The 22726-nt window shown below is 39.0% G+C and overlaps 1 protein-coding gene across 3 annotated transcripts in view; it reads right to left on the bottom strand.

Moving 5' to 3' along the window:
- The window catches only part of Slc12a1 (solute carrier family 12 member 1), a 97125-nt gene that overhangs the window by 27146 nt on the left and 47253 nt on the right, over positions 1-22726 (bottom strand). For all 3 annotated transcript variants that reach the window (XM_004669741.2, XM_004669740.2, XM_004669742.3), the window contains exons 14-20: positions 21358-21459; positions 18847-19002; positions 15270-15369; positions 14091-14202; positions 7108-7248; positions 4315-4421; positions 1353-1435 (exon numbers count right to left, since the gene is read on the bottom strand). In XM_004669741.2, the coding sequence (XP_004669798.1) occupies positions 1353-1435; positions 4315-4421; positions 7108-7248; positions 14091-14202; positions 15270-15369; positions 18847-19002; positions 21358-21459 (801 nt within the window). The remainder of the gene's footprint in view (positions 1-1352; positions 1436-4314; positions 4422-7107; positions 7249-14090; positions 14203-15269; positions 15370-18846; positions 19003-21357; positions 21460-22726) is intronic.

A 22726-nucleotide genomic window follows, 5' to 3' on the forward strand; every position in this document is an offset into this window, starting at 1 on the left:
ACAGACAAACTGTGACCTGCCCTTTTTTTTATTAATTAGTTTTATATTCAGTGAATACAGTCAAGTCTTCCCTGTCCTCCCTCCTCCCCCTGGCCCCTCCTTGTTGAGGTATATGGGTCATGCATTGTGGAGTTAGCCCTCAGTTATGGGTAGGAGGAAATGTCTCTGTGTATCATGACCCAATGTGTGGCTCTGACATTCTTCCACCCCGTATTCTGCAAATTTCCCTGAGCCATGTTGGGCTCTTCTCCAGTGATGAGGTCTTGGGAGCCTCTTTGTCTCTGGATCTTTGGTTTGGTATGACCTGCTCTTTTTAATGTGGCAAATAAAGCTTGCAATGGACTCTTCTTACATACAGCCTATGCTTCGCTGTTGTCTGCTTTGTACATCTCACTGGAGTGACGCTGACCTGCTGTGGCTGTGCATGCCCCATTCCTCCTTACTCTACACCTGACCACTCCTAATGCTCTCCTCTTTGCATTCCCCATTACTCTCTCCTTCAACACTGCCTGGTTAATGCCTACTCATCTCACATTTCTTCCAGGAAGCCTTTATGGGGGTTGGATGCCCCTTCTTTCCCATAATACTTTATTCATACTTATTATCACATTAATATCATTTTCGTTATTAGAGTGCAAGTTTCTTGCATGTAGATACCATGCTTATTAATCTTATTCTACCTATAGTAGAATTATTCTACCTATACTCTGCCTGCTATATACTTGGCAGCCCCAAATATCCAGAGGGAGTTCAGCTTGAAAAGATATATTCACATTTTGTTATAACCTCCCAGTAATCCTCATGTATGCTATTATTTCATACCCAAAAGGGTATGTTCAAATTCTAAGACTAAACAAGTATACCAAGTTCTCCACAGGGAAGAACCAGAGTCAGTAATCAGTATTAGTATCTCTGCCTTTGTTTTTGATTAGTGATTCACAGCATGATAGTCAGTCTCATTTCCATGTTAGCTACAAACCAGTTTAGAGATTCTTAAAAGCAAAATATATGTTTTTCTAAGGAAAGAATTAATCTTCATTTTTCTGACACATCTTGCAGAAGTTGATTTGGCAGGCTATGTTATGGAAGGTGTTTATTTTCCTTGGTGCTGACTGTGTGTTCTTGTGATAAGAAAAATAACTGATGGCTACCCTGAGTTATACTCCATCTCTTTATTAGCAGAGCAAAGACCACTTGTGTTAGCAAGTTATCCATGGGCCAGTGCTAGAAACTCATTTCAATTGTGGGTGAGTTTTGTCTAGACTGTGCACTGTTCTATCCCAACCACCTATGGCAATGCTGAGCCTTCCCAGGTACTCACTATTTGTTGACAGAATAAAGGGGGTACATACCTTGTACCTGAAGAACCTGAGAGATGTCAAAGCCTTGGCTGATTCTGACAATGACCACACCAATCTCAAAATCAAATGCATCACTGACAAAATGGAAAAAAAAATATCAGCATTTTAAATGTATCCTTTATCCCCTAGCTTTGGATGAATATTAAACTTGCTTCTGGAATTTTGATGTCATGAAGCTATTAAAGTCCACTTTAGAATACTGCCAGGAGCTGATGCCTTTTGTGTTTATTTCTCCTTTTACCTTTTATTATTTACTTGTGTGTGTGTGTGTGTGTGTGTGAGAGAGAGAGAGAGAGAGAGAGAGAGAGAGAGAGAGAGAGAGAGAGAAGGAATGCCAGGCCCGCCAGCCGCTGCAAAGGAACTCCAGATGCATGTGCCACCTTATGCATCTGGTTTATGTGGGTCCTGGGGAATTGAATCTGGGTCCTTTGGCTTTGCAGACGAGCATTTTAAGCACTAAGTCATTCCTCTATCCCTTCTTTTACCTTTTAAAAATACATTCTCAGTACAGATGGTAGAGGCAACTGAATCAATTACTCTAAGGTTAACTGGTTCAAATAATACCATCACCTCAATTTTTTGAAGAACTTATTATATACTTTAAATAGCTAAATGTTTATGAAACAATTCAAACAATCTGATGAATTCAGGAAAACATTTACAGATTGCAAGGATTTTTTGAACTTATTAGCTTTCCCTTCCTGCCATGGGCAGGATTTCTGACACAACATTCAAGGCTTAAAATGTCTTTACTTCCTCCAAAGATATTTTGTCATTGACTGTGGACATGTGGACTACTGCTTTTCCCTGGAAATCCTATGTAGTTGAAGATGGCCTTGGTCCCTTTTCTACATCCAACCTAGTATAATTAAATTATCTTAAAGATAAGCACAGGCTTTTTTGGGTTATTGCAGCCTGTAGTATATATTGAAAATCTGGAAGCAAGCCAATTAATTATTTGAATTATGTAAATGTGCTCCCCAAGGGGGTGCCCTTGTTTACTCTTCTATGGAACTAAACCATTAGGCTGTCCTCCTTTAGCACCTATGGACTTTGTGACTGTCCCACCATATGCTAACAGGTTTTCAATAGCCAAAGTCAATCTGAACCTCCAGATACTGGTATAAATAAATCCAGTGCAATATTAAAACCCACACAAAATTTAAACCTTAAATCTTTTTTTTTTTTTTTTTCCAAGGTAGGGTCTCACTCCAGCCCAGGCTAACCTGGAATTCACTCTGTATTCTCAGGGTGGCCTTGAACTCATGGCGATCCTCCTACTTCTGCCTCCAGGATTCTGGGATTAAAAACATGGGCCCCCACGCCCAGCAAACTTTAAATCTTAACACAATTTAGCACAAAGTAAATTCCACATAAGCAAATCTTTCTATTTGACCTTGATTATGACAAATAGACAAGGTATTCCACAAAAAAATTTGGATTCTTTATTAGGCAGACTAAGATATCGTAATCCCTAGAATATTCCCTTTCATGGCCAAAGATGCTTTACATATGTGTCTGGGTTAAGGGCTTTGGGATAGGGAGAGTATCCTGCAATGCCTGAGTTCCCCAAATATAGTAACAATGGTAATTGAAAATGAAATTGAGAGGCAGAAGAGGTCAAAGGAATGTGGTATAAAGACTTGACTAGACATTGTTGGCTTTGGAGATTGAGATTAAGGGTACCAGCCACACTTACAAGTACACAACCTCTAGCAGCTAGAAAGATAAGGTAAATAATTTGTTCTAGAACCTTCTGAGGGGAATGCACCTGGTCTACCTTTATGTTGGTCCAATAAAACTTCTAGATCATCAAACTATAAAATGGAAAGCTATGTGATTTTTAAATGCTAAAGTTGAAATAATTTGTTAGGATAGTCTTAGAAAATGAAAACAAATTATTTTAATTAATTGTTAATTATTTTTGCATGAGATATGTATGGAGGTACATGGATAGAGATCAGAGGACTTGTCTGTGTTCCACCTTCTTTGAGACAGGGTCTCATGCCATTGCAAACAAGTCTAGCCCACAAATGGCTTTACATAGATGCTAGAGTTGAATCTTAGCCAGCAGACTTTGCAAGCAAGTGCTTTTAACCTCTGAGCCATCTACCCAGCCCCTCAGAAAAAACAGATTCTAATTAAAATCAATCATGCTTAATAAGAAGGAATGGTATATATATTTCAAGTCTGTTATTCAAAGGAAGATTGTAAAATACTATACTGTTGTAATAATATCCCAGTATTAGCAATAATACTGTGTCTTACTTTAAGCAACAGCAACAATAAAATCAGAAAGGGAAATGAAATGCAGATGTGTGATTATCTTCCTGCTATTGTAACTTCTTTACTATGATAGTAAAGTCACTTAATGTTACCAACCCAGCTATGTTTTATTCGAGTGCAAATTTGAGCCACCTTAATTACCGTTGAATTTTACTATAAATAAGACCTGTTGTTAATGGACTATGAAAGCCAGAGACTTTCTTGGTTCAATATTTTGATCCCTTTGAATTTACACAATGTTTTGTGTAGTGTGGAGGTTGGAAGATAATCACAGTAATTCTGCGTCAAATGATGGACTATGATAATTTTCACCTTCCTAGATGTGCTTATTCCTTTCCTACCCCTTTTGTTGGCATAACAGCCAACCTCAAATTCCAAGTGATTTGAAAAACAAAATTCTGCCTTAACTAGCTTTCATTCTTTAAAGTGATAATTATAAACATTGATATTTTGCTTTTATCCTGATGGTGCCCCTAGCCTGCTCCTCTGAATCCTTCTGCTGTTATTGTTGGTATTTCTTCACTTTGGCAAAGAAGTGAGAGGACCAGAACAATGTGCCCTTTTCAGGCATTGAAATGTGGCATGGCAGTGTTGTGTGCAGTGTAGGTGATGTACTATCCTGGTTAGGGCATTATAAACAAGACTCATCCTGAAAACTATCACTTACTGTATGATTCCCACGTAGTTCTCAATTTCTGTCAAGGGAGCTTTCCTCCAGGCCTTTTTATATCCAATGACTAGAGTATTTGGCTTCATTCTTCCTAAGCCTGAGGCCTAAACAGAGGATATAAACACATGGGCAGTACTTACCATGCCTGGAAAACACTACTGTAAATGAAGAATAATGTTCACATGAACACCACAGTAATGTTCTGAAGATTCTGAAGATTAGATTACATTTTAGTGTATGTCCTTCATGCTGGTACTCAAGCATAAAATAGAAGATTAGTTCTAAATCATCTCAGCCATAATGGACTTTAGATGACAGAAATGCTGCTTTGCCAAATTAGTAGTCATTTGCATTTCTTCTGACACATTCATTAAAATGGTTCAGTAATTTAAAGCCAAGTAAGGGTAGGCTTAACTACTGGTATGCATGTATAACATAGTGATTCGAAGCTCATTTCCACCAGTTATGTCTGTAATGTCATCAGCAATAAAACCCATGTTTGGAAAATTCCACATATAAGGATCATTGAAATCTCTCTTATTTATTGAAAATGACTTAGTTGTGCTTCTAAAAGCAAAGCTTGTAAGATAGAACCATTAAGAATTATATTCCATATTAGAGGTTCCATGTCCCCAATAGATAACAGGATGTGGCTTCCAGTTAATCAGATTTAATTTTGCAATATTATCAAACACCTATTAATTGCAAAGTGATATTGTAGGCACTTTGAGAGAGTAGTGAAGCCTAGTCATTGGCAGTAAGGAGCTTCGAGCTCAAGATCCTAAGGACAAGTGCAGTAAGGACTCATGGAAACACAGGAGAACGGGAGTTGAATGCACAGCTTCATGTAGGGAGGTGGCATTTATTCCAGATCTGGGAGTTCATCACAAATAAAGATAAAGAGAGCAGAGAGTGACAGAAAGTCACCTTGGTCACAAGGGTCATAAAGAAATGACCAGAGATAGTTATTTTAGAAGGTACTGTCAACAGTCACATATGGAAATAAACACAAATCTAGAATCCTTGAAATAAACTTTGTCTTCCGAATATTTGGTACATGGTTCCAAAATGCACGTGTAGCCCAACAGTTCCTCAGAGCCATCAGTTGGCCCTTGGCAGGTGTGTAGCTTTATGGATTTTGTCTTTTCTATGACTTGAGTTTGGAGATATAGTCATTTTCCACTTTAATTTCTTAGATGCAAAGGCTTTATACATAATGGAGTCCTTAACATTAACACATTGTCTTGTACTTTTGCTATGACCTCTCTGTGCTCTACTTGTATTTGAAGAAGTTTATATGAATTGATGCATATTCATTGTTTTAATTTGGGATGAATCTAAGAATTCTGTTTCATATCAATGCATTTTGTCTCCTTGCTCTGATTCTATATCTGTATTCCTAATCTAACTACAAGATTTATTATTTTACAATTCTCCTCTGGAGAATATTATATCAAATATGCAAAACCTTCCCAAGATACTTCATCAGGAGCTACTGAAAAATCAAAGCAACTTGCTACTGAAAGAAAAATCAGCCTTTTGCATTAACACCTATTTCCATGGTTTAGCAAATTAATCACAGAAGAAAAGTTTATCATAGATAATAGTTCTTTCAGAAATGGCTTCCCTGCCTATGCAGCTACTTTGCAAATGGTTTGCTGGTATATTAGATTCAGGAATGCATTCTTAAGCACCAAAACATTACAGCTTAACCAATATTGTATTCCTGCCCACATAAGCATGCCAGGACTGACTCAAGAGCGGAGCAGTCAACTTGTGGTTACAGATAGTGGGCTTTATAGGCTCTTCAGTTGAGGGAAGGTGAGGAAGGGAAGGAACTCCTTTGTTCTTTACATTAGCTAATAAAGGACAGGAAACCTACATCTGGGGCATTGTTAGGCAAGGAAGGGATAATGGCTGGATGCTTCCTTGAGGAATGTGATGATCCACTCCCTGATCTCTGTCACCCTGCTGTCCTCGGTGACTCCATTTTGTCCTGACCTAACAACTACTCAATACTCAACTCTGAAAGCCAAGCACTCCACTTGGAATACATAGCACTGTGGCTTTTTTTTTTTTTTTAACCATAGTGAAACTGAAAGAAATGTTAGAAAGCTGAACATTAACACTCCTGAGTCTCTTGGATTATTTTTAGTATTTTTCTGACATTTTGAATTATAGGGATAGGAAGTAAGGAAGGCTTTTTCTGTAGGTACAATAGAAAAGGTAAAACAGAAGGAAAAAAAGAATAAGGAAAGATGAAGAGCTGTGGGTTTCAATGTTGAATTATGTAGATGATTACATTTTATTCAACAGGAGGGGAGGGAGATTTTCCATACTGATCCACATGCGGTTTTTGAGATGAGTGTAGCAGCTGCCCTCGTGTCATTTGAACAAGAAAAAAGGAAAAGAATGTCTGACTTGGGCATTGCTATCTGCAGTATGAGATGCAAAAATAGTTTGAAGTTTTAATAGGATCCTGAATGTCGTCAACCACCAGAACAAATTTGCATTTCAATAAGTGTGGGGGCAGAATAGATGCCAGTGGCCAAAGGCAACCTCATTTTCTGTTTCCAATGTATGTTCATAGTTCACTGTCAAAGAACCTCTGCTTTTGTTCTAACTCTGCCTATCCCCAGGAATTTGAAATGAATTCCTTAACCACGGGCAGTGATCTCCCATGCTCCCCTCTGAGTTGCCTAAACTATTGCTGCTGGTTTCCGAAGCTTCATCAGTGTGGAGTGCTAATTGTCTTTTGCCTCGTGTGCGCTCCTTAAATGCTTGCCTTACCTGAAGGAGACTTCGGACACCATCTCTGAAACAGTCTGCTGCTACTGCAGCATAGAAAGCCTTGATTTTGTTCTTTATAAGCCAGGCCTGTTTTTTCGCCATGCCACTGTTCATCTCCTTAACACACAGCTTGCGTGGTCCCTGTAGAACACAATGAAATATTAGTTAGAAGTCCTGCTATTATACATCGCGCTGCTATTGTTTCCTCATGGACAAAAACAGCCAATAACACCCCATTGCGTTAAGAAATAGGAACATGGAGAAAACACCTCCCTAAATGGGGTTCACTCAGCAGCTACTTTTGGAAAGGAGCTGTATTGCGCACATGATCCACTGCTCACCCCAAATGTACAGGCTTATTAACACCTCTTTAATTTACTAACTGCCTCATGTTAAATGGAAGGAACAGCTGAGAACCTCACAGCACACAAGGAACACTCAAAATATGACTGAAGAATTTCAGGATAAATACCCAGTCAACCTTTGATTCAGGAAGGGAGAGTCACTTTTACAAATTCCAAGTAGATCTCAGCTATCGCCCAATGTCAAGAAACGGACAAAGCTCTTGGAAGGTGGAACATAGTAAGCTGCAAAGCTTGCTACAAGATGTCTTAACAATTCTATTGGGCTGATGCATTGCTTGGTGGTTTGGTAAAAATATTATTGCACCACTTTCTCCTGTGTGGTACTGATATATTTCTACTTAGGTAAACATCCCTTCCCTCCCCCAGACTTGGTGGGAACAAAAGTTCACATGTCTGTGCCATAAGAGCATTAGAAAAAAGCTTAGAAAAGGAGGTGGGCATGGTGATGGTAGATAAGGCCCTTTATAATTTCAAATTTTAATTCTGGGCACTATTTTATTTTCTTTTTAAAATATTTTTATTTGCAAGGGGGCGAGAGAGAGAGATAATAGGGGTACCAGGCCTTCTTGCCACTACAAATGAACTCCAGATGCATGCTCCACTTTGTGCAACTGGCTTTACATGGGTCCTGGAAAATAGAACCCAGGCCATCTGGCTTTGCAAGCAAGCACCTTTAACCACTGGGCCATCTTTCCAGCCCTGAAAACTAATTTTCAACTGACATTGCTGTGCTTATTTCTTCCCCCCCTAAAGATTCAAGCCAGCTTTTTCCTTCTCATGCTTCAGTTCAAAAGGCATTTCTAATTACCTCCTTTTGCTCAATAGGGAACAAAACTTCTATGTTCTCCAATTCCTAGACAGATTTGCATTTTGTTTAATGTCTTAGATTTCATATATATCCCCTGAGATCGTAATAAGATGTGGTCTGTGGGTATCAAGTGGGGCTCAAGAGTTGCATTTCTAACATGCATCCAGGTGACACAGAGGTTGCTGTTGTCAGGCTGCACTTAGAATGACAGTCTTGGGCTGGAGAGATGGCTTAGCGGTTAAGCGCTTGCCTGTGAAGCCTAAGGACCCCGGTTCGAGGCTTGATTCTCCAGGACCCACGTTAGCCAGATGCACAAGGGGGCGCACGCGTCTGGAGTTCGTTTGCAGAGGCTGGAAGCCCTGGCGCACCCATTCTCTCTCTCCCTCTATCTGTCTTTCTGTGTCTGTCGCTCTCAAATAAATAAATAAAAAATTTAAAAAAAAAAAAAAAGAATGACAGTCTTAACGGTCTCAGCAGGGAAACACAGGGCACTGAGATGCAAGAGTCTAGGCTCCACAGTCAGACAGGACTTGTCTTAAAGCAAAGTTTGGCTACTTTGGAGGATATTGATTATCTCTGAGCTTCAAGGTTTTGTTATAGAAGTGGGGATCAACTATGTCTCTTACATGGCTGAAGCAGTAATAGTAAGGTATCTAATACTAAGTTTGGAAGCAGCAGGTGCTCATCTAAAGCAGACTTGTATCATTTTATTTTACTTTTTTAGCTTTTGGGTTTTTTTTGAGGTAGGGTCTCACTACTAGCCTAGGCTGACCTGGAATTCATTATGTGCTCTCAGGGTGGCCTCATGTGCTATTACTGAGCCATGAAATGTGGTAGTTCACACTGAAATGTACTGGAAACCCATGTGCATACAATTTTGTGAAATATCTCATTGTTACTTATGGTGGGTACACATCAAGCTAAACAATGCATTAAAATAGTTTTATGCCTTTTTATCTTTTCAATTGACCACTAAAATATTTTAACATACATGTGCAACACTGTGTATTTCTATCATACAATACTAGGGTGAGTGGGGCCTTCCATTTTAATATTTTGTTTAAATTGGATCAAGTTCTTTATATACTTATTGTCCAGTATTTATTTTTTGTTTTGTTTTTTGAGGTAGGGTCTTGCTCTAGCCCAGGTTGACCTGGAATTCACTATGCAGTCAGTCTCAGGCCTGCCTCAAACTCACAGCAATCTTACCCCTGCCTCCTGAGTGCTAGGAATAAAGGCATGCACCACCATGCCCAGCCAGTATATTTTCTATAACCAGCTTATTTTTCTAAAACAAAAAAACTTGATTGGTGTGGTAGTTTAAATGGATGTCTAGGCAGACTTTAGGGTCCACCCCTAAGGTGTGGTGGATTTGAAATTCCAATTTAAAGATATGCAAAGTGCCTGGAGTTCTAGAAGTGTTCTGTGGGTGTAGTTTTTGGCTTGTGGCTTTTTCTCTTTCTCCTTTGACCTGTTAAAGCAGGCCAACTTCTTCTGCCATTATGGAACCTCCCCTTGATCTGTAACCTTCAAATAAATATTCTTTCCTCCATAACTGTGCCTGGTCTGGAGGTTCATCTAAGTGACCTGAAGCTGTCCATTACAACTACTTTATATTAAAGTTAATAAAACAAGAGGCAGGAGGGATGGCTTAGCGGTTAAGGTGTTTGCAAAACAAAAAATATGGTGGTGCATGCCTTTAATCCCAGTACTTTGGAGGCAGAGGTAGGAGGATCACTGTGAGTTGCAGACCAGCTTGAATATAAAAAGTGAATTCCAGGTCAACTTGGGCTAGAGTGAGACCTTACCTCAACTCCCCTACCCCTGAAAAATATGTTTTTTAAGTTAAAAAACAAGAACCTTTAATGATTATAGAAAGGGTAGGAATATGGGGAGGATAGTCGTTGAATCAGAACACCTGGACCAAAGAAAGATAGGCTATTATCAAGTTTAGCCCAGATCTCCAATATGTCAATGCATTTTAAGCAAATAGTCCTCTTTGGGCGTTCTAGGCTCTAGCTACTACAAAAGTAAAGAGGCCTCATTTATTGGAAGAAATCCAGTGGCAACAACAACCATCAGATATAAGAATCATCATATAGAAGATAAAGGATATTGGCCCCCTTGGTCTGTGGAGCTGTAGCACAATGACTGAGAGTCTCTGGGGAAAATGGCATTTACTTAAATAAATAAAGTCTAACATACATCTATTAGTATCACAGCAATCTAGATTAAACATTAATTGTGACAGATTTATTTTAATGAATAAATTTGCTATTCTAAGAAGTCATAAAAATATTTCATACAGAATTTCTTTTTGCTAAAAGCAATTATAATATCCTTGTATCGTACTTATTAATGTAGAGCTAGGTTGTAATGCAAATGTAGAAAGGATCAAGGAAGCTAACAAAGAGAGATATCCTGGAATGTAGTCAACATTCAAATGTCATACTCACAAAAATGCATTTTATCACCCATTAATATAATGTGGAGATTAAGAAGCAACATTTCCAAAATATGGGAACAGAAATTATTTCCCAATTTGAACAAAGGAAATTTAAAAGTCCTCTCTCTCCCTATCTATCTATCTATCTATCTATCTATCTATCTATCTATCTATCTGTCTTGGAAAATGATTTAGTTTGGAGAAGAACTTGAGGTGATATGACTTCAAATGAATGAATGTTGTGAAAAAGAGTTGCAGGGAGTTCTAACACTACTGTATTAAATAGGAATTTAAGCTAAATGCATGTCCTTTCCAACTTTCATTTTTTTAAATGTTGAGTCTTTGTGTCTTTGCTTTCATTGCCTCTCTGGTTGGCACTGTAAGAGAATAAGTTTCTCTCTTTCTGATGTGACCCATATTTCATCTCACCATGTATTCCCCTTCCTAGGTCATTTCCTTCCTCCTATATTTGGTCATGTCACTATTTTATGATCATCATGACAGAGGCCCACTGACTGAAGGAGAATAGCCTCCCTCAGCTAAAATCTTAAAGCTGAATAAGAAAAGGAAGGAGGAGCCTCTAGTAGGTGAGTAAAAAGCAAGGTGGATAGTTGGGGCCTCACACACAATACAGTTCTCTTGATTGTCAGTTGCATGATGACCACGTTCTTTAGCAGTACTACTACTACTACTACTAATAAACCCCTTGGCTGCAGGGGTTTGCAGTGAGCTCTGGATCCTACTCTTTTTTGCAAGTGTAACAGTCCTTCAAAAGCAAGCAATGGAGAACTATGGAATACCAAGCTGGCTTCCCTATGATCAGTCTTATTGCTCCATCATGATCAAACTGTTGGGCACCCAAACAGCTCCAAGCTCTCTGTCTGGACTCAATTTTCTCAGAAGACTATCTAGGGTTGGCTGGAGGCTACATATTTCTGGAATGAAAATAGCAACTATAGTGCCTCACTAATAATAATAATAATGATGCTGCTGCTGCTGATGACAATAAAATTGTCAGTGAATAACAACTAAAATTAATTGAGCCTTTACTATCTGATAGATATCAACCCAAGCATTTGATAATATATCTCTGTTGTTTTCACAACTATGTGCCTAAGTGAATAGGTGGCAAAAAATGATTCAGAACTTTACTGTTCATCTCAAGTTCCTTGGGAGCATCAGTTTCCCAGAGATAAAAACAAAATTTTCCTTTCATTAGCATGACTTAACTTCTCTACAAGATTGGCCTAACTATCAGCCTTACCCTTTTGGGAAAAAAAATTCTAATAGTAGGCTATCCCCTTATGTACCCTTTTATCTGTGTCTTTGCAAAGATGATTGACAACTGAGCCTGAAGTCTAAAAATGCTGGCAGCATCTGCAACTGCAGGAGCTCACAGGAAGTAACTGGCTGAAAAGTTGTTAACTAATGATATAACAATTTTCTGCTCCCATGAGAGCCTCAGAATAAGGGATCAATAAGTAGAAGCCGTCCATGGAGACACTGACACAAAAATGGACAGTGTTATCCAACATACAAGTCAAACAACCAGGGTCTCTGTGTTATACTCCTTTATTGCAGGGAAAACAACAAAGGGTTAATTAAAAGCAATATTTCCTGTCTGTGTAGAAGAGTTTGGTCTCTTGTCAGTATACGATTGTTTTTACTCCCAGTTCATTCTTCCAGTCCTAGAGATATTTTATTGTTTGCAAAACCAAGTTTTCTCTAAATTACTGGAGAAGAAAAACACCCAAACTGCTTATTCCATCAAAACTGGCTCCTATATAATATTGGCCAAAATTAGATTCACTATTCCAGGGCACCAAAACTGGTAATATGAGAGAAAGGCTCTCCACAAGCTTTGAAAAATCCACTAGAGTCACAGTTGGTCCTTGCTTACCCTGTCAGTCTTCTGTATTCAGTAGGACTCTCTCCATGCCGGGCAAGATGATTGAATTAGTTATTTTGTTTCAGTTACTGCCACGTAAGTGCAGTGAGGAAAGAGAATGTTACCAAGTTGCTTAATACAGCAGTCAGTATATTGCCAAGTGCAAAAAGATGCTTAAGTACTTCTCATGATGACATGTGGTAAATCTACCCCCTTCCTCATTACAGATCTGCCTGGCCCCAGGACATGACCTCCTGACACCTATTCCATAGCAGACACTGGAAATGTGAGAAGGGCTGCCTGCGGTGATAGTGCTCCTAAGGCTCAAAATGTCTAGGCCTCCTCCTCACGGCCTACCTCGGAGCACACTGCTTTCTTCGGGCATCTTAACGGCCACTCTCTTTCCATTTTCCTGAGTTACTTTTCCTAATCAGTAAGATAGGAACAGGGGTTCTTTTTTCCCTTTTTTTTCCTGCCTTTTAGGCTCCTGTGTGGATCAAATAAGAAAAACTGCTAACACTTGGGAGTCAGTGGTAGGAGGATCACTGTGAGTTTGAGGCCACTGTGAGACTACATAGTGAATTCCAGGTCAGCCTGAGCCAGAGTGATGCCCTACCTCTAAGAACCAAAAAAAAAAAAAAAAAAAAAAAGAAAGAAAAGGAAAAAAAAAAAACCTGTAGGAAAATTCTTTGAAGAATAAGTACTTAAGTAATATGAAAATATATTTATAGTTGAAAATTTAAATTGTGAGGACAGAAAGAAATAGTTATGAGAACACAAGCACAGATAGGCTAGTTTGGAGGATTTATACTTATTTTTTAATTGTAATTTTAATGTCTTCACACTTGATAAATTATCCAATAATTATGGCTGAATTTTTAGCACCTTCCTAGGAATACTTTCTAGGAAACCACTAATAAGTTATTAGTCTATAACATACATCCTGAACAAACGGGAATTCTTCTGGCTTGGGATGTTCATCTAAGGCATGAAAAACTTTGTTTAATTCCCCACATATCTGTAATGTCATCACAATTATCCAAATACCAAAACTAAATTCTATGTGCTATCACTTAAGGCCATGATGTCTTGTTCTCTTCTTGTCAGTTAATCTGTCTAATAAATGAATCTTTGTCTAGCCAATTCCATCCTTAAAATTTTCTGTGGACAGTTATCATCCCTAATGCTTTTATTTTATTTCTGAGCCAGTTCCGGTTTCTTGACTCAAAGGTCATACTTTGGAAATGTTTATCACTTTGAGATGGTATCCTATGAAATCAGAAATATATTTCATTTGCCCATTTAAAGTCAGTCACAGATTTTTGCTAGTCCTTGCTCTGTTAGTAAAGGAAAAGCACTCTTGTCCAAACTGTTTTGCCATGTTCCTATTATTGAATGCACCTATTCTGCTTGCTTAAAATTAACCAAGATGAGCAGTGAGGAAAAAGCACTTTCCTTGGATAGAGTGGAGCTTACCACAAAGACTTCACAGCAGATGCAAAGGCCACTGTTCTTGGTAAAAGCATGAGTTATATCCAAGAGAGCAGGTCTTGTCATGGGTCCCCCTGTTAAGACAATGCACTGGGGTCTGAAAGTTAAAAAAGAAGATGTGAGAATTGGCCATTGTACAAAGCCTGTGAATTCAGATCCATTCTAATGAAAATAGGAGGTACAAGGCTTGGCAAAATGGAAAATCTTCTCCACTATTTCTTGGGTTTTCCATAAGAATTCTCCAGTGATCCTTGCTGTCCCACTTGCCATCTTTGTATCTTTCATTTACTCACAGCAAATGTGTGAAGTAAAGAAAGTGTTTTGGGCTCCCCCTGTTTTTGTCTTTTGGACACTACCTCACCCTAAATCCCCACACAGCCTGCTTCTCTCCCACCAGTATTTTTATGCTATTTTCCTTCATTCTCCTGCAAGTTTGTGTTGTGAGGCATCATTCAAAATTGATGTATGCAATGAAGATCTAAAATGACTACTTCTCCTGAGAGAATTCAGTAAACCATGAAGCTGTAAGCTGAATGGAGACCATACCAGTGATTAGGATGTGGAGAGGTTTGGAAACATTAAGCTGTGATCATGCACTCAGGCCCCCTCCCTGTCTCCGTGCATGGAGAGTGACACATGGTGCTGTGGCTCAGTGTGAAAGGCAAGCATCACTCATTTATAGGAAATGTGGCACTTCTGTTACTCTCATTTAGATTATATCCATGTAGCTTGTAGCTGTTCTAGTGTGCTCGTCTCCTATGAAGGAAAGCTGTGTGTGTGTAACATGTTGTGTGTGTGGTGTATCACATGTGTGTGCAGATGTGTATGTCTCTTGTGCATGACAGTGGGGGCCCCAGGGGAATGCCAGGCATCCTCCTGTATGACTCTCCCATGTTATTTCCTTGAAATAGTCTTTCACTGAACCTAGAACTCTCCATTTTTCTGGTTGACTGGCTGACCAGTGAACCCCAGTGATCCTCTTGTCTCTGCTCCCTACAGCACTGGTGTTACAGGCATGGAGCTTTCAAAATGGGTAGTAGGGATTGAACTCAGTTCCTCATGCTTGCACAACACATTCTCTTATCTGACGAGCCATGCCATCTCCCCAGCCCACAAGGTAAGCCACTTTATGATGCAACATCAAGATGCTTGAGAAGCCTTTACCTGAAGTTTTTTACATGGTCTTCCACTGTGGTCAACTCCAGAGCATTGTCCAAAGCACTCACATAGGAAAGCGCCTGTGTGGATGAGCCCCAGTTCACATCTGTGAATAGAGGAGGGCATTGGCATACACACAAAAATGACCTTCTTACTTCTATGTTATGAATAATTTTTATAAGTTGTCCTCTATAATTTTCCTTTTTTTTTTTTTTTGTTTATTCGAGGTAGGGAGTCTCACTCTAGCCCAGGCTGGCCTTGAACCCAAGGCGATCTTCCTACCTCTGCCTCCCAAGTGCTGAGATTAAGGCATGTGCCACCATGCCCGGCTTTAATTTTCCTTTTTTATACAAGCAGTGATGAGTACCCAAATTAGAGAAAATGTAGCACATTTCCTACACAGAACATTGTGCTCTTTGAGCATGTTTGTGAATACTTACAAGTGAGACTCCTTTTGAGTTAGAACAGATTGTAAAGCCCCAGAAATCTTAATGAGAAAGGATATGTGATGAAACCATATAGGCAGAAGGATGTAGGAAAATGGTCACCCTATGAATAAGTTCAACATTCTACACAAATTCCTAAATTGAATGCAAAAATGAAGTTTTCTATAGACACAGGTAGTGTGCAGACAATGTACATTTTGAATAGTAAAACCTAATGGCTCAGGAATTCTTTTATTTATTTATTTACTTACTTGAGGCAGAGAGAAGAGGAGGAGGAGTAGGAGGAGGGCAGAGAGAGGGAGAAAATGGTCACACCAGGGCCTCTAGTCACTGCGAACAAACTCCAGATGCATGCGTTGTCACTATGTGTATCTGGCTTATGGGGGGCCTGGAGAATTGAACCTGAGTTCTTAGGCTTCACAGGCAAGTGCCTTAACCACTAAGCCATCTCTGCAGCCCAGCTCAGAAATTCTTACTAGAAATAAGATGTCTATGAAGAAGGTCAAAGCTCTTTAACAAGTATTTTAGCTTACACTTTTAGAACCTAATCTTTTGTAATAAGGGAGATTAGCAATATCATCTGTAACTCTAAAAAACAGAAAATTTAAATACTAACTGGATTATTTAGGTCTTACATGGGAAGTACCTAAGAAAATTTTTTTTCAAGGTAAAGTCTCACTCAATTCCAGGCTGACCTGAAATTCACTATGTAGTCTCCGGGTGGCCTCTGACTCATGGCAACCCCTCAATCTCTGCCTCCCAAGTGCTGGGATTAAAGGCGTGTCCCACCACACCGAGCTCCTAAGAGAAATTTGCAGGTCTACCCCAGAAATCTGAACATCTCACTCTATCTAGAGAGTTAGAAAGGTGAGTGTTTTATCTAGGGGCAAAACAGATTATTATTAAGTGTTAACTATGCATCAGGCATTAAGCATACTTTAGGATATTCATTCTTATAAGTATAAAATTCAACTTGTCAATGGGACATTGATATGTAAAAAATGATCCTTGAATCATATCTCAAACAATATACCAAAATTAACTCAGAACAGATAATAGACCTTAATGTAATTGCCATAGTAGCAAAACTTCCAAATGTGTATGACCTTGGGTTAAGGGGAAAGGCATCTCAGATAATATGGAAAATGCCAAATGGCAAAAGATAAAATGATAAAAATTAAGAACTCCTTTATTAAAGATCAACTATAAAGAAAATGAACACTTGGAAACTTGGAGAAAATATTTTTAAAACACATACATTAAAAGGCTTTGTACCCACAATGTACAAAGAATTCTCACAAATGAATGAGAAAACAACAGAAAAAATGAGCAAAAAAATTAAACAGACACTTAAGAAGATATATGGATGGCAAATAAGGTATTCAATGTCTGTAGTAACTGGGAAAATTTAAATTAAGCTACAATGGAATGGCACCATGCATCTATTAGAATGGCTTTTCAAAACCCAACTGGAAATATTGCATGCTGGCAGGGTTGTTCAGGAACTAGGACTTTTTTTATTATTGCTGTTTGGAATATGAAAGGATCTGTTTCTGTAGAAAACAATCTATCAGTTTCTTATAGTTATGTGTGCAATATATAAATAGTAATACTTTTGTAAGGAAAACGTACATAGACATAAAGTCCTGTGCATGCATATGTTGCATAATATATATACACATATGTAAGTACTTTTTACCCTAAAATGAAAATAACTCAGTTGTCCATTACCTATCAATGAACAATGTATATTTTTAAAAATTGTGATATATTCATATAATAGAATAATGCTGAACAACTGAAAAACAAAACAGTTATACATGCTACAAAATGGATGAATCTAAAAGCATCATGCTAAGTGAAAGGCATATAGAAGTCTATATGCTATATGGTTCTATGTGTATGATATTATGGAAAAGATAAACCTATAAGTCCAGAAATTAAAAAGTAGGTGGCAGGCCAAAGTTGGAAAGGAGAGATCCTGATGGCATGGGGTATATGAGAACTTTTGAAGATAGTCTTCATCTTTATGATGGTGGCAGTTATAAGACTTAAGTTTGTCAAAACATCAAAAAAGGGTGAAATTTTGCCATCTGCAAATTATATCTGAGGTTAAAAACACACAAATGCTTCTAAGACAATTGTTGCCACCTCTGCCTTGATGCAGAGTAAGAAAAGGGGTGTAATGGTGGCTCTGGGCCTCTCAGTGGCACATCTGACCACTCGGCTCCCTGGACATCAGCTCTTCCTCCTTACTGCTTCAACAGCTAACACCTTAACTTCAGGTCCAGTTATTTTTATTCCGCTGAGTAACTTAGGGGATCATCATACCTATATTCTTTCCTACAACAGTTGCCTGGTTTGGGGACCCAATCTCCTCTTCCAGGCCACCTTACAACCCTTCTTAGCACTTAATATCTACATGTGTGCCAATACCTTGACACTTCTCACACATGTCACACTGTTGTATGCATCCTTAGCTTCACTCAGGTTTTCCCTCTGCCTAGCATCTCATTTCCTCACTCGGTACCATTGACCATCTCCTCATATCTTGTACCAAATATTCTTTAAGTTCCTATAGGGTGCTTGACTTTGGGAACACAAGCCATGAGCCCAGAAAGTGTTCATGGATAACTCTAATCAAGGTTATTCATATCTTCCCCTTTCTCAAAAATCTATTCACACTGCTCTTGTGACACTGTATTTCAATGGATTATTTAGCTATGAGTCTGTGAACTCCTGAAGGACAGGGACTTTGTCTCACTTAGCACATAGAAGCAGAAGGTGACATACAATGGAAAGCTTTTGAAGTGAGCATCACATGCATCTAGGATAATTGTCAGCTCTTCCATGTCCTGACATTTATTTCTGGAAGTGATCAACTCTCTGAACGCTAGTTTCTTCATCTGTAAAATGAGACTAATAGCATTTAATGTACAGCATTACTATGAGGATTAAACAAGTATATAGCATATAATAAGTGTTCCACAGGATTAGTTATTGTTATTCTCATTTGATATCATATTATGAACTACCTCACACATGATATACACAAGCACATAGAAGCTACTTGATAAATGTTTAATGGATGAGTAGAGAGAAATGTGGGAGCCCCATTCTGGCGATCTTTATCTTACCTGGCTTCTTATAAGTAACATAGATATAGAGGGATAACTCAATGACATAGGTGATGACAGCTGCCCACCAGTTGATGACAAACATGACTGCACAGCACAAAACAGCTCCAAAAAGAGATACCCACATGTTGTAAATTCCATATGCAGGTCTCCATCCTGAAAGTAAAAATAAAACCCAGAAAAAAAACTGCCACACTACTGCTTTGATATTACTATGTATTATAAGAATGCATAAAAATTTACTTAGGTATATTTTCTTAGGTATATTTCTTAAGTCTTATTATTTTTCTATGCTCTTGGCATCTCTGGCCTATGAAAGTGGTTTTTATGACAAAGAAGTCAGTGTAAAGTTCGAGAAATGTTAAACATCTAGAAAGTGGACACTTGAGGCTAAGGAACTGAAGTAGCAAGTTCTGCTCAAGGATGAGGGCCTGATTTTCCCTGACTTTGATTCCCTGGGAACCCATATAACCAACTGGACATGGCCACACATTGATGAAACTCTAGTCTTGTGGGGAACAGACACCAGGGAATCACTGGGGCTTGCTGGTTAGCCAGTCTGACCAGAAACTTGCAGTCCAGGTTCAGTGACAGACTCCATCTCAAGGAAGGAACACGTGGATGATTGATAAAAGGAACTACATTTGACATTCTTCTCTGAAGTGATTACGAGAATGGATTTTTTTTTCATGGAAAAGTCAGAGCACTTGAGCCTCCTTTGCTAAGTGTCCCTGAGGAGAGTGTGTGTACCTTCGAAAACAATATCTATGGGAAAAGAGGGGCTTCTGAAATCCAATGCATTAGTATGTCGTAAGTTTTGTAATGAAATTATTTCTTGCTGGGTGTGGTGGCGCACACCTTTAAGCCCAGCCTTGAGAGGTAGAGGTAGGAGGACAGCCATGAGTTCAAGGCCAGCCTGAGTGAATTGTAGACTAGCTTGGGCTAGAGTGAGACCCAATTCAAAAACCCAAAAACAAAAACAAAAATATTCCTCAAATTTTCTGTACATATGGCAGGTGTCCATTCTCTCTTCATTCCCTGGAATGGAGAATGCTAGGGGACCTAGTAGTCAGCATGAGAAGATTGATTTAGAGTACACATTTGATCAATGGGTGCAGGTCATTTTAAATTTGAAATTGCCAAAACCCAAAAGTTCTTGAAGTCTAGGAGCAATTTTCTAAATGACCACAAGATGGAAATAGCACTTCATTGGAAATACCCTTATTTTTCTCCTGGAAGAGATGGAGATAGGAGAGAGAGGTAACAGGCACAGGGAGGAGGGGAGAGGGATATAGTGAGTCATTTTCTGGGTTTGTGAATGTGTGTCTTCTATACATTTTTCTTTTTCTTCTCTTTGTCTCCTCCTTTCCATTATTCCTGTTCACTCTTGCTCTTGACACCGGTATAACTGCTTTGTTTAAAAACGTGTTCATAACATGGCACAGAGTTACATATTTCTTTGTGTTAAAAGAATGTAACAGACCTAAAATGAACCCAACATAGCTCAGGGAAATTTGTGGAAGAGGGGGCGGAAAGAATGTTAGAGCCACACGTTGGGTCATGATACACAGTGACATTGCCTCCTACCCATAACTAATGGCTAACCCCACAATGCACAGCCCATATTCCCCAACGAGGAGGTTCCCTGCAGAGGGGGAGGACAGGGAGGAGGCTAATGATGGTACCAACTTGATTGTATTCATTGGGTATAAAACCAATAGAAAAAAAAAAGAGAATGTAATAATACTGAACAAGAAGTCTTCAGTTATCATCTGTGACCGAGCAGCCCTGTGTGAAGCCAGGTTCCCTTTCCTTCTATATTTTGTCTGGTTTCAGCATGTTTTCTAAAGGAGGCTTGCAATAGCTGCAGGCTAAAAAAGATGTTTAGTACCTTCACCTAGTGACGAAGAACTTTCTGGATCATAATGACACTCAGATGACTTTCTGATGGGAATGAAAAAAAAAAAAAACATGGGGAGGCGACTATAGAAGGGAAGCCTCTTTGGTATGAAATTTTGAACTACTTTAAACCACAGTCCCCAGAGTGCTCTGGCCATTGGTCAACACAGTGGTAACTCTGCACTGCCTGCACTCAGCAGGTAATTATGGGAACTACTCGTCCTTTTCTGCACCATGGGCAGGAAGCAAATTGATAGTAAGGAAGTCTCAAATATATACATTTATTCCACTTCTGTGGTCACTTTCACCCTGGAAATAAATAGTGATGTTTTTCTGCTGCTGAAATAAATGTGGTTTCTCTTGCAATGAATAATTTATTGCCACAGGAGAAAATTGCCTTACAGTTGGTCAAAAAGGCCACTGCTCAAATGATTCTTTTTCTATTTTAGAAGTCATCACCCACCTCACCAAAATAAAGTGAATTACACTGCCCTCTAGGATATAAGAAATTATATAAACACATATTGAACACTCATCACTGACTTTTTTTTGTAATTTTATTGAGACAAACTACTTGTTTAGGCTTATTTTCATTTTGAAACATCAGCTTACCTGGAGATTTGGCATAAGAGGCATGGAAACAGGAGAAATTAATAAGTGCATATGAGGCCAGGAAGAAGTTGGAGATGATGGGAGCAATGACGTTCAGTTCCGCTGTTGAAGCAAAATGGGACGTGAGCACGGGAGCAGTGAGAGGGCCGACCCAACCACCACAGCCCAGAAGCTGGACTGCTGAGAAGCGGGAGCACGGCCAGCATCTGTCAAACTTCAAGAAGTTAGTGATTTTTCTTTAGAGCTACATATATACTTTTTTCCTGGGATTTCCATATAAAATAAGAATCTAGAAAATCTGCATATCAAAAAAGGAGCAATCAAGACTCTACCTTCAAAAACTCACATGGAGCTGGGCGTGGTGGTTAATCCCAGCACTCGGGAGGCAGAGGTAGAAGGATTGCCATGAGTTCGAGACCACTCATAGTGAATTCCAGGTCAGCCCGGGCTAGAGTGAAACCCTACCTCTAAAAACAAAACAAAACAAAAACAAAAACAAAAACAAAAACAAAAAAAACCTCACATGGGAATGGGTAACACTTTGCCGGCTGAGAATAGCTCTAGCTATTTCAGGCACACTGAGTCCTCTGTTCAAGGTCTGGTATGTACACATTCCATGCCTCTGTAGGGGGACAGGTGAGTTAAATACCAATGACTGGAACCTGACCTTCAGGACTCTTGTATCTTTCAAGACTTGCCAAAGTATCTTGATGTCAGCAGTTAAATATTCAGTATGATTTAATCCCAGTGTGACTCCTCATTTAGATAAGAGAAAAATACAGAATCAGCCTCAATTTGAAGTTCAGACATCTATCAGGCTCACTGAGGCAAATTCAGGGGCAACAGTGTGTGATGCTAATACATAAAATCTAGTAAGGAAAATAGGAAATAGGCAACACCTGCTGCCACAGTGCTTGCGAGTGGAGCTAGCACATATTGTTGTGAATGATTTAAAGGAAACAATTTAAGCCAGGCATGGTGGTGCACACCTTTAATCCCAGAACTTGGAAGGTTGAGGTAGGAGGATTGCTATGAGTTCAAGGCCAACCTGAGATTACTGAATTCCAGGTCAGCCTGGGATACAGTGAGATTCTACCTCAAAAAACAAAAAAAAATTTAAAAGAAATAATTTATACACCCCTTCCAAAACTTTGGCTGTGTGTTCACTTAAATGCAGTAGACAGCAAAAACTTGAGACCTTAAAGGTTACATCACACAACTGGACCATTTCATATAATTGCTTTTTGTTTAATTTCCTAAAAATCTTACAAATGCAAGAGTTATATAATCCCCTCTCCATCTTCACAGAGATCTTATAAGGACATGAATCTAGTCATTTCCTGCATCTCATATACAGTGTCGAAGAGCC

This window comes from Jaculus jaculus, chromosome 8 (assembly GCF_020740685.1).
Source record: "Jaculus jaculus isolate mJacJac1 chromosome 8, mJacJac1.mat.Y.cur, whole genome shotgun sequence".
In the NCBI taxonomy this organism is placed as follows: Eukaryota; Metazoa; Chordata; class Mammalia; order Rodentia; family Dipodidae; genus Jaculus; species Jaculus jaculus.